General features: G+C 46.8%; 1 protein-coding gene across 1 annotated transcript in view; it reads right to left on the minus strand.

Annotated features, from left to right (window-relative positions):
• Nucleotides 1-13,129, minus strand: part of ATG14 (autophagy related 14) — a 1,873,818-nt gene that overhangs the window by 1,171,381 nt on the left and 689,308 nt on the right. The window contains exon 4 of the mRNA XM_069637604.1: nucleotides 6,084-6,165. Within this exon, the coding sequence (XP_069493705.1) occupies nucleotides 6,084-6,165 (82 nt within the window). The remainder of the gene's footprint in view (nucleotides 1-6,083; nucleotides 6,166-13,129) is intronic.

The following is a 13,129-nucleotide window of genomic DNA, read 5'->3' on the forward strand; positions in this document are numbered from 1 at the left end:
CGAACGCCACACACAAGCAGTTACACAGAACACACTGAAAGCTGTCTGCCACTCTAAGCGGGCAGTAAACGAGAAAAACTAGTTGAGATTCGTTTTTGAGATTATCAGCCTATAGTTAAATAGCCTACGGAATCAACGACCACATCTTTTTTATGTTGTTGCTTTCGTAGGATGTTTATTCTCCCCACTCAGAAGTACAAATAACATGGCAGGCCGGCATTCGAGTCGATGAGGCTTCCATAACCTTTAAGATAAAGGGATGCTTGTCGGTTAATAGCAGCATAGTGCTAGAGTGCTCTGTGGTGTTGTGTGTTGGCTACTAATATTAGCCGTCTATCTATATATTCCATTCCGTGGGGACTTCAACCAGTAAAAGAGGTTGATTTCTGAAGACAAACCTTAGAGTTGATGTATGCAACAGAAGGCATGGTGGCCCCCCCATTGAAGTAGAAGAGACTGTTGTGAATTGAGTAAAGATGCAAATTATTTGGTGGTACTGTATGACAGATTTAATATGTTGGATCGGATACACAGCAAATTAATTGTAGCAATATATGCGTTTTGATATGCAACTACATGCTATGCAATATAATGCACTTTAACACCTATGATTGAAACCACATGTGAACTAAGTAGTAATGATGGTGCACAATATACTTTATGAATACTTTAAGGCACTACTGGAATCAACACAGTAGAATGTGAGGCAACATAGTGTAGAGCATTTTAATATCCATGATGTGCTTGAAAGGGAACATTCTATACGTGGTTGAATTTGATTTATAATCCAGAAGCGTCTCTCCCAAGCAGGATCTAAAAATGCTCCTACAGCCAGAACATTCCCCTGTTGAAGTTCCCCAGAGTTAATAACTGTGAGAAATAGAAACAAAATATGTTGGGCTTATGTCGATGTCTAGAAATGTATATTAAGAGTAACTAGTTCATGGCACATGAGAGGAGATGTTGGTAAAAAGGGTTACACGCCACAGTGATTGTTATTTCTTGTTTTAGGCTGTTTAGGGATTTGTGCAATGTACAATCAATTGTAGATCTGCTGCCAGTAAGTTGTGTGCGATAGTCTTTTTTAGATTGTATTATAATAGTCAAAATATCATTTGAATTAGCAAATACAGTATTTGTATATTGGTAATAATTGTGTGCCTTAAAAAGGAGCAACTAGTGGATGGACTTTGCATTTTGTGTTGTGTATGGTCTAAGGGTGGTCCTTCCACATTTACCCTAGAGTCTCAATCAGTGATTGATAGTTATGTTGTTAAAGGTTTTTTTTATACTGTGCACTATCACCACGTTCGTGGTCCGCTGCTGGATCTATCTGTAAGGCAAGAAGGTGGTGGGGGGTGGGTGGGGTAAACTCGTAGGACTGAGCAGAAGAAAAGTGCAGTCCTACTGGCAGCTGTTGGGGAGGAGCTAGCGCCTTCCTGCACCCCCAAGCACTTTACAATTAGGCAAGACTTCTCTGAGCACTATAGCACTGAGAAAGCTTTTTCATGCAAATATAAATCGCACACAGAGGTGGCCAGCCACTAAATGAAGATAGTTAGTATTTAAATATAAGGTGCAAATAACCATTAGCTGAAAATACTTGTAAATGTTATTCAATGTAGTTTTAAAATGTCAAAGCACAGTAAAGAGCTATGTGCCAAAAGGAATGCAACCTGTGCTAAAGAAAGACTACAGGCATTGCTTGGTGCCCGGGTAGCTCTGGCAGAGCACACAAGGTAACTCGGAAGCTGTTTCGTGTCCATCAAAACACCCAGGTAGGCTGGGGCTCATGTACACCATGTAACAGTATGGGAAAACAAGGTTTTAAGGAGAATTACTGGACCAGATAAAATATGAGTGGCGAGAAGTTGTATTTATATATGCATGTTTATAATAAAGCAAAATAAGATAAACAAAAGCTACAATGTATTCTTGAATAGGCAGCAGTAGTTTTGTCCTAAATGGAAACCCGGAGATGCAAGAAGGAAGACTGCAGCATCCCTTGCAAGGAAGGAGGACAGTTTTGGATGAGCTATGCCAATATCCAGTGACCAAGTCAAACATTATATAAGGCGCCTGCTTAGCACCAGTCTGGAGGAGCTGGCCAGAATGCCGGTCGGGGAGCAGAGTCCTTTGCCCCCCGTCCTAATTTTTGTACAGATTAAATCTGTTATCCTTGCAAGATAAGGACTATTGGCCTTACTTCCCTAGAGGGGTGAACTATTAATCTGCTGTGAGTATGATTCGGGGTACCCCTGTAAGTATGGGCTACCTTTCACAGCTTCCGTTCGGTTTACATCATTTGCTGAGCTAAGGTGTGTTTTTCATGCTGTTGTGCTAGGCTATGTGTGGTTTGTTGTGTTGTTGCAGTGTGGTGAAGTGTGTGTGGATTTTTGTGCTGTAGAGGTATGGTTGTGTTCATTTCTGAGGTTGAGAGGTGTATGCAGTCAGGTGAGGTTTTTTTTTTAAGTAGGGGCTGGTTAGTGGCATCCCTGCCTAGATGTGACGCATGCTAACCTTCACAATTCTATCTCTAAGTGAGGCAAGGTTAATCGTCACAGTGCCATCTAGATGGGGCGCAAGGCTAATCTCCACAATTCTCTGTGGATGTGACGTATGCTAATCTTCACATTTCTATTTAGATGTGGCGCGGGCTAATATTCACATTTCTATCTAGATGTGAGGGATGCTAATCTTCACAATTCTATCTAGATGTGGGGCATGCTAATCGTCCCCATTCCATCTAGATGGGGCGCAAGGCTAATCTCTGCAATTCTCTGTGGATGTGGCGCATGCTAATTTTCACATTTCTATTTAGATGTGGGGGATGCTAGTCTTCACCATTCTATCTAGATGTGACACAGGCTAATCATCACCATTCGATCTAGATGTGATACAAGGCAAATCTTCACAGTTCTATCTAGATATGGGGCATGCTAATTGTCACCATTCTATCTAGATGTGGCACAAGGCTAGTCCACACAACTCTACCACACCCAAATCTGCCCAAGCGAAAACTGTGGACGACTAACACAAATAGGCTAGATGCAGAAAATGGCTGAGTAACCCGATTAGGCTGGATGCAAAATATGGTCACCTTACACAATGAGGCAGATTTAAATGCATATCTTTTAGAATTAGGTTTATGATAATTATGGCTTAATTGCATAAATAGGTTATTTGCCTGGGGGAGTAAGGTATTAGGTAATGAGAGTGGTTCGGTAGTTCATGAAATACAGTAAGGGCTGTACCTCCTACCTACACCACAATTACCTTATCTGTCGCTGCCGGTTGACGGCTGCAGGCTTCCCAGGCGAACACGGGCAAACAGACTGGAGCTGCTTCTTCGGGAGCTGCCCTTTGCCTAGGGGCCCTTCGCCGAGGGCTGAGGTCATCCTATAAGGGCTCCACGTCACAATCAGAGGGCGGGATGGGAAGGGAGGAGGGCAGCAGGGAAACAGGAAGCGATCGGAGAGGAGGTGGGCCGAGGAGTACTACGGTGTGGAAAGCACCATAGAATAAAACAAAACTAAAGTTCAAACCAATGGAAACAATGGGTTGCAGATGGTTCAATGGGGCTGCAGGCCCAATCAAGGACTTTGAGGGCGGGAGGGGGCACGGCAGAAATTAAGCAAATGGCATGGTTGGGGACCAGGATGGCTCAAAGCGAGCAGAAAGCTTTTTAAAAAAGCACAAAATGCACACAATTCCAATGAAAGGGTTACGTTGGGGTATTAATTTATCTTGGGACGGTCAGTTGCAGACTTTCATATAATTACTTGACCTGGAATCATTGATCAAATCCTTTCCCTTGATGTGTTCAAATTATTATGATGTGCTCCATTTCCATGCAAAGTTACCTGCACTCCATCTGATCCTGCAGCTGGTATTTAGTATTTTATTTCCATTCTGCGGGGTCTAATGGAGTTGGGGAGTTGTGGAGGGCAAATCGGTTAGCCAGGTAGCAGGGAGCTTGGTTATGAAGGCATTTGTGGGTAAGAGTCAGGGTTTTCAGGGAGATACGGTGTGGGACTGAGAGCGAATATTGCGTCTGGTGTCGGATATGTGTTGGCGCCTGGGAATGTTGAGGGCAGCTCTAATAGCATTGTTTTGGACAATTTGCAACTTGTTTAGTTTGCAGCAATTGGTGCCTACGTACAGTACATTGCAGTAATCAATCTTGGATAATACAAGAGTTCTAGCCAGGGTGACAATTGGTTGCAGAGAGGAAAGGGCGACAGGCTGTAATAAGCTTGCAGGTATATCCCGCTGCGGAAGAGACAGTCAGTTTGTCTGGTCAGGGGTAGGGTTGAGCCAATGTAGATCCCTAGGGTTTTTGTGTCCTTGGCGGTTGGAATAATATTCCCATCGATGATGAAGGACTTGAACGCAGGGTCGAGTTTGGTAAATTGTTGTGGCGAACCAAGAATAAGGAGCTCAGTATTTTCATCATTAAGACAGAGTCCGTGTTGAGCCATCCACGCCTGGATGACCTGGTAGATGACATTGATAGCGAGGGAGTCAGCCGTGTAGTCACCTGAGATAGGGATTAGTATCTGGGTGTCGTCGGCATAGTTGGTGTAAGTGACACCCAGATAGTCCAATATATCGAAGAGAGGTTTGGTGAACACGTTATACAATGTGGGTGAAACACAAGATCCTTGTGGCACGCCACGGGAGACAGGTGCAGGTGGGGCGGCTGCTAGTGGAGAGAACACACGCATAGATCTATTGTCTAAAAAGGAGCTAATCCAGGTGCAGATCCCTACCACACAATTAACCAAGCACAATACAATGGTGCAATAATCCTGGCCATATTTCTTCATTGAAACTCGCCCCTTGCCATCAACTGGGAAAAATGTACCCGAGTGAGGAAACTGGCAAAGGCACATGTATGATCAACATCTCCCTTCACAGTGCTAACTTTCATAACATGAAGTCTTCTATAACTTCAACTTGCTAAAAGATTAGCAATCCAGGGCACAAACATATGAAAACAGGGGAGTAGACGTGTCCTTTTGTACACTTGGCAGTGCATCTGGATACAAACTTGAGAAAACGGAGTAGGGGTAGCAACACAACATGCACCAATAAAGAGCATCTAAAAAATACAGCTGGAAAGAGACCAGCTTCTGCAGAGATTAATAATAGTACATTGAAAGCATCACTTGATATAATGAAGCAACACATTGCAGAACAATCACTAGAGCTCTATCAAAAGGGTGGTGTGCCAGCTCAAATATGATGAATGAAAAAAAAGATTGTCTGCAAACAGGATCTGGGAATGCTCCTTTTGGAACCTGAGTGTTTCAGGTTCTAATTCTAAGCATCATTAGCTGAGGAAATAATTTCTAGACACGGCTTGTTAGACATGAAATTAAATTATATTTTATTTATATCGCACTCGTACACAAGTGTTTCAGAGTGCGACCAGGCAAAAGGGAGGGGAACAAGGGAGAACAAGAAAAAGAAAACAGCGATATGCTAGGCCCAGTGATATTAAAGCGCAAGTGCATGGAAAAGGGAAAGTGGGAAAGTGCATGGAAGGGGAGAACAGAATAAATACTAAATAAAATAAAGGCAATAAACCATGGTTGTGGAGCCAGCAAGTGGCTAGTTAACCTATAGTCAGATAAGGTATATCTAATAAGGGCAAAAGAAAAGTGGGAGGGGGACTCTATGGGTACATATACAGATCCCCAGTGCAGGGGGTGGCATGGAGGCAGTGCAGGAGGGTGGCAGGGTGAGCAGGTACCTGGGCCTGAATGACAGAGGGTGGCCAGGCACACAATGCCAAGAGAAGAAACAGATCAACACAGGAGAAAACATGGTTAAAAAAAAAAAAGATATCTGGATGCCACATGATGCAAGATTGTATAAATCTGTCAGGAAAGAGTAAGCAAGATGAAAGGCTGCATTCCATATGGGGTGTGGATTTCTAGCTCACAAGCCGCTAGGGCTCTAGGTCTATTCTAAAGTTCACGTTTTGGGTTCAAAATGTCTAATGACTGTGCTTCAGCATTCATTTTGCAAAATGTCCTTATTTATCTTTATCCAGCACACGACATGTTATCTCATACCTTTTATTATTGCTTCATTGCCATTGCATATTGTTTCTTTCAACTGTTCGATCCTCATCTGGCAAGACATTATCTTCCATTTCTGAAAAAATAGACATTTCACTGTCAATACAGAACAATGGTAATATGAGATTTAAATCGATTGATGGGACGGTTTAGTGGGGCCAGAGCAATTGGTGTCATACAACGTTATCAAGGTCGCAACACTGTTGGTCTGGAGATGCTTAACTATTTTCCATGTCTTAACCCCAGACACATTCATTCCCAGTTTTTAGAACATATTGCTACAAGCTAAGAGGTCTCACATCAACAAAACGCTGAGAAACCCTGCTTTAATAAAAATCACTAGATTGGTTTAGAACGGCTTTCCTATCACAATTTTAAATGGGTTATAAAGCTTTTATACTGCAAACAGCAAAGAAATGATTTTGACATGAGGATGCCAATTTCAATTGCATTAGGAAAGGAGAATTCTAGTCTAGTCACCCTACATTCAGATTGAAGTAAAAACTTTACAGGGCAAGCACGTATAGTCATTCACATATGGAGAGAAGCATGATGAGAGAGAGTAGTAACAACATTTAGACCTTTGTGGTACCTGCAAGGACTCAAAGGTCTATGGGAATACAAGAGTTAAGGCATATGCTGTCGAGTGGAACAGCAATGTTGGATCACTCCCCACGTACTTTGCAGTTTGGTTCTTCTGCAGAAATGAAGGAGAAATCAAAGCTTAGATTTTTTTTTTCTTTTTTTAAAATATGTTTTATTAGTTTTACAAAACTCAAACCAAACTTGCAACATCATATACAATATCTACTGTCTTCCTACATACCGTAACATAAATCTCATCACGCCCCTCCTTCCCCTGGAACCCCCACTTTCTGTCTGCTGTTTGTTATATCACTATGTTCCGTCAGGGAATAACCACATGTACTCATGCTAGTGCCTGTCCTCTTCTACTTTTTCAACCCCAACAATCAAGGTGCACAATAAGGTACCGCCTTCTCTCCTTGCCCCCGGGGTATCTCTGCTATCTCTCTGCCCCGCCCTCAGCAACACCACGGTTTCCGCCATTCCCCACCTATACACGTCCCTCCACCAGTCCTCTATTTCAGGGCCTTTAGACGATTTCCATGTCATTGCAATTCAATGTTTAGCCAAGATACACGCTAAATCCTTCAACTTCGCCACATGTTTCCGACCTCTGGGGTGCGGGAAAAAGCCCAATAGGCATGCGCTCGGAGAAAGCGCATCTAATGCTACTCCCCCCCTTTCTGTAATCTGCTTGCTATCTCCTGCCAATACCGCCACACCACAGGACATGTCCAAAACATATGGAGCTGGGCCGCTTCCATATCATTACACCGTGGACATCCATGTGCTACTGCTCCCGGGAACCTGGAGATTCGCTTCGGAGTCATATACGCTCTGTGCGTCACCAGCAATTGTATGAGCTGCAACCTTGCATTTCTTGACACTCTTCTGTGGTATCCCAGAACCCTCCCCCATTTTGTACCTGCAAAGGTGGCCCCCAGATCCTCCTCCCATTTGCTCCTTAGTGAGAAAGGCGGCCCATTAGCCAGTAGGAGGTTGCATATCCTCGATATGGTGTGCCGCCCTTCTACGATATCATATAGGGTGTCCACTTCTGAAAGTTTCTCCATTAATTCGCAATATACAGGCCACCTCTGCTGGACCTCTCTTTTCATGGCGTTATGTAACATATATGGGCCTATGTGTATCCCAGTCTCATTTGCCAGTTCCAAGAAGGGTAAAAACACTGTATGCTGCAGCAGATCCCCCAGCGTGGCTAACCCACACATTTCCCAATACTTGTGTATGCCCCTGCGCACCTGCAGCAAGGTTGATATTACATTACAGAGACCAATGGGGTCTGTACCAATATGTGGTCCTTCAGCCCCATTGCTGCCAAAACTATCACAAATCTCCACTCCCAGGGACACCAGATATGTTCGCCAGTTCCCCCAGAGTTTCCCCAACCACAGCATCTCTTAAGTAAGAACTTGTACTGGCAGATTGCAGCATTTGTGTGTCTGCTGTTGGGTCTTCTGCGAGACAATCTACCCCAAATTGTAGCTGTCCCGCTATGTAGTACAGTTCGAAGTGCGGGACTCTAATTCCCCCTTCCACATGTGTCTTATATAATGTTGCTAGCACTATCCTGCTCTGCCCATTTTGCCACAAAAAACCTACAATGTCTTAAAGAATGCCCTAGGAATATAATGTGGGACATTCACAAAAAAGTGTAATATTCTGGGCAGTACTACCATCTTCAAAAGAGCCGCTCTCCCCATTATGGATTGTGGCAAATTAGCCCAGAACTTCATAGAGCTCTGAATTCCCTCCAGATCATGTTGTGTGTTATGTATATGCTCTTTCTTCGGGTCATGATACACATTAATCCTCAAGTATCGAAATGTATGTTCTGCCCACTGTAAGGCTAATACTAGCAGCGTGCCCTTCTCTACTCCTCTCAGCCCTGCTATCGTGAATATTGCTGATTTCTCAACACTGATGGCAATCCCTGATAGTTTCTCAACAATGACATGGGCTCTAATAACAGCTCCAAATTGTCCTCCGGATTCTGAATATACAGTAAAGTATGATCTGCATACAAGGCTATCAGGTGCCTAGCCCCATGAATTTCAATACCCGCATCCCTGTATTCCATCCTGAGGTACTGGGCAATCGGCTCCATGGCCAAAACAGAGCAGCAGCGACAAAGGAATACCTTGACTTGTGCCTTTACTCAATTCCCACGATTCGGAAATACATCTACCCATTTTAATTTTTGCCATCTTCCTGGTGTACACCAATTGGACCGACTTGATATATGCGTGCCCAAATCCGAATCTATGTATGGTAGCATAAAGCCAATCCCATCTCACTGAAACAAAGGCCTTTGCTACATCTAGCGTAGCTATTGTACATGGAAGGTCCGAGGACGCCGTCCTATCAGTCACGTGATGTAATCTTCTCAGATTCCAGGACATACTACGACCCGGGACGTACCCAGTCTGGTCTGGATGCACTAATTTAGATATCACTTTTTTCATTCTCGTGGCTAGTATGGTCAATGGGCCTCATTACGAGTCCGCCGTTCCGGAATGCAGTGATTCCGTGACGGCGGTGACACTGTTTCCGCAACCTAGCGGTCGCGGTATGAACAGCCGATTATGGCTTGTCGGTCGCGCGCACCACACCAACGCGGAAACGGTGTCCCCGCCGGCACGTAAACACCCACGCCCACAGACATATCACCACAAAAAGCAGTGAAAAACCAGTGACCGCCCCCGCCGTCAAGGATACGGAATCACCGGAAGCGGAAATACCATGATCGTGAAAAACAGAAACAGAGAGGTGGCCATTATTTAAACCACAATCCATTGCCATTCTCAGACACCAAAGGCCAGATCACCTCCCTGAGCTGCAGAAACCATTAACCACTATGGCATCCAGGATCCCAGCACGAAGACAGCGCAAGCAGAGGTTCAGTGAGGCAGAGCTGACAGTGCTTTTGGAGCATATAGTGGACCATGCGGAAATGCTTTTCAGCGCAGACCAGCGGCGCGCAACCCAGCAACGCCGTAAGGAGGTGTGGGCTGAAGCAGCACGCAAGTGCACAGCACTGGGGGTGACCACATGCACCGTAAAGGACTGCCACAAGAGGTGGGATGACCTCAGGCTGAGAGTGCGCAATCTCATCGCTGCACAGCGCCAGCACAGCACTGGCACCGGTGGAGGCCCTGCATCCCCACTGAAACTGCAGTCAGGGCAGGAGCGGTGTTGCAGTGTCCTGCGCCTTGAGGGCATACACGGCATTGGCGACACAGAGGCAGGAGTGAGCCCACCTGTTGATGCCGGTAAGTGCACAAAGTACAAAACCATGAGTGTGAATGGACCCCAGGAGTGACCCCACTGATAACCCACCCCCCCAGCCAGGGAAGGAGTGACCCAATGGACCCACTGATAACCCCCCCCAGGGCAGGAGTGACCCAATGGACCCACTGATAACCCCCCGCCCCACCCCCAGCCAGGGCAGAAGTGACAAAATGGACCCACCAATCACCCAGATGACAAGCAACACCCTCCCCACCAATACATGGCCCCTGGACATGCACACAGTGTGTGACTGAGTACAAGCAGAGACACACACCTGAGTGCATCAACAGTCATATGTGTGTAAATGCAGGTGGTCACAGATCGTTCAGTTTGATGCATGTGATGGACCCATCAAGTACCACCACACAACTAACAGCATGCCCTCTGTATACCCACAGCCATGTCAAGTGACAGTAACAATGCCTGACAGGCTACGCAACGTCCACCTGCACGTGGCCAACGCAGCCCTCCTGCCCAGGAGGACGAGGCAAGCTGCTCCGGGACACAAGCACCAGCACCACCCACATCTGACACGGATGCACCAGCCGACGTCTCCATCCCCACACAGGCTGCCGTCACACAATTGGCACACACTCCTACCATGGCCACAGATGCCATCCTGCAGGTCATCTGCACTGCGGAGGAGGCTGCATCCAGTGACGGCAGTGTCCCAGCCATGCAGGCTAAAGACAGGGGGAGGGGGACAACATGACGACCTGTCATCCCTCCACAACCTACAGTTCAGCCCCCCCTCAATGCACAGCCCCATGAGGTCACCAACACCCTCCATGGCAGAGCTAACTGCCCGCATGCAGCGGATGGAGGAACAGCAGGCCACCCTAACGCAGCTAGTGGAAAGGCAGCTGGAGGAGGCTAGGCTGCAGCGGGAGGAGCTGATGCAGCAGTGGGAGGAGGCGAGGCTGCAGCGAGAGAGCAATGCCACATCGCTGCATCGGCTCTCCAGGGCCATTGGACAATTTGCCATGACCATTGTCACCTTGGCACGCCATGTCCGGGAGGGCAACAGTGTGACATCCACCATCGCCAAGTCCATGTTGGTTGCCCAGCAGGTGTTTTTTGAATGTGCGCCACCAGTCACACCACCAGTGCAATCCACCAACACCACCCCATCAAGCTCTGCCACTGCCAGCCCACGGAGGCGCTCCAGTCGGCTGACTGGACCCTCCGGCAAGGACGCTCATGCACATAAGTGCCCCCGGTAACAGTGCCATGTGAGAATAGCTGTCCACAAGACATTCTGGGACACAATGGGTGTATGGGGGTGGGTACGTTTGGGTGGTGAGGGAGGTCCATTATGGGGTTAGTGGTTTGGGCCCTAGTTGGGGGTGGGTACGTTTGGGTGGTGGGTGGGCATGGGTGTACAGCTTTCCTATCCAATGCACCTTCTTTTTTGCTTTGTTTACAATAAAACACCTTTGAAAACTCTTTCATGAGTGGACATCCGTAATTTCATTTGCAATCAATCCATTTATTAAAGTGCACATCATATTCATGCACTGCTGTTCATGTGCCGTCTCTCAAAGGTAAATGCGAATGAGTGTATCCCATGCTTGTTGACCATCTTGTGCCCCCCTGCGAGGGAGTGGAGCCAACCCATCCCCATCTTCATCATCCACTCCATCATCCTGTGTGTCTGGGGGCAGCGGAATGTTCCTGCGCATGCACAGATTGTGCAGCATGGCACACACGAGCACTATTTTACCCATCTTCACTGGGTTGTAAAGCAGTGATCCACCAGATCTGCTCAAGCAGCGGAACTTGGCCTTTAGTAGGCCAAATGTCATCTCGATCACGCCACATGTGCCCTGTTGTACGCCTCCTCATGCCTGTTCCTTGGCCTCCGTACAGGCGTCATCAGCCATGGCGTGAGTGCATATCCTGCATCATCTATATGGGATGTAAATGGAGGGGACATGTCAGTGTTTGTGGTATACATGTCTTGATCAGATGCCGTGCAATCATGTGTCATTAGTCAATCATCCATATTGTTCAAGCTGTGGTCTGACCAGCGGGTGATTACCATTCCTGGGTCATTGTTGTCCACATTGGCTTTTGGACATTGCCCAACGACTTGCTGTGCATATGAAGTTTCCCTTGCGGCCAGTAGTGGTTGGTGAGTATGGCATTGTGCAGTGATATACACACATGGATGAGTCAGTCCATAGACACTGTGATGATGTGGTCGATGCAGAATGTCTCATGTGCACATCATGTGCATTGTGGGGGCAGTGGTGCATAGTGTGGGTGGCTGTATTAAGTGGCTCAAGTTGTATGAGCTTGTACTAGCAGAACATGTCTTGGTTGTGCATCTCCTTTGGCTGGGTATGTACGGGCACACTGTGCCCACCTGTCATGTGTAGCTTTGTGATGTGTGGGTTGTGGTGACTGTTCATTACATGGGCCAGGGGCATTTGCAGTTGCAACAGGCCACTCACACAGGTCATTGCCCTGGAAGCCCCCCCCCCCCCCTTCCACAGGGACCATGCATTGGCAGTTGTACTCACCTATTAGGCATGTGCTTTGTCCAGCATAGCGTTCCATGTACCGTGGCAATGTCAAATTCCGCATGACCATTGAGTCATGCGTTGACCCTGGGAAACGTGCGTAGCAATGTGTTATCACTTGTCCAGCGTCATACCATCTGTACATTCAGTGAGTGGTATAGTTTCCTATTGCGGTACACCATCTCGATTGTACGTGGTACTGTCAGCTCTATGTGGGTGCAGTCTACTGCACCAATGCAATTTAGCATGGAGGCAATGGCATGGAAGGCCAACTTGGTGGCAATGACCTGGGCAAGGGTACGGGGTAGGGTGATGTGTTCCGACCCATGGCGCAGCAGGGCATCCAGTACCTGACCCAGTAATCTTGGAAAACAGGGTTGTGAGAGCCTGTGGGCTCATTTGGTGCACCTGTGGCCTGAATCAGCTCACCAGGCACTGTTTAAGGTCATCTCCGTGGTGGCGGCGATACCGCCACCATGTCCACGGTTTTTCCGCCATTTTTGTGGCTGAGTTTCCATGTCCGTGCTACTCTTACGTACTGCCGGTAACTGGGGGATTCTCTGCCAATGCAGTTATCGGGTGCGGTGACTCCGCAGTGGTGGTTTCTGGTGGTCGTAT

This window comes from Ambystoma mexicanum, chromosome 14 (genome assembly GCF_040938575.1).
Source record: "Ambystoma mexicanum isolate Mex_15411 chromosome 14, UKY_AmexF1_1, whole genome shotgun sequence".
Lineage (NCBI taxonomy): Eukaryota > Metazoa > Chordata > Amphibia > Caudata > Ambystomatidae > Ambystoma > Ambystoma mexicanum.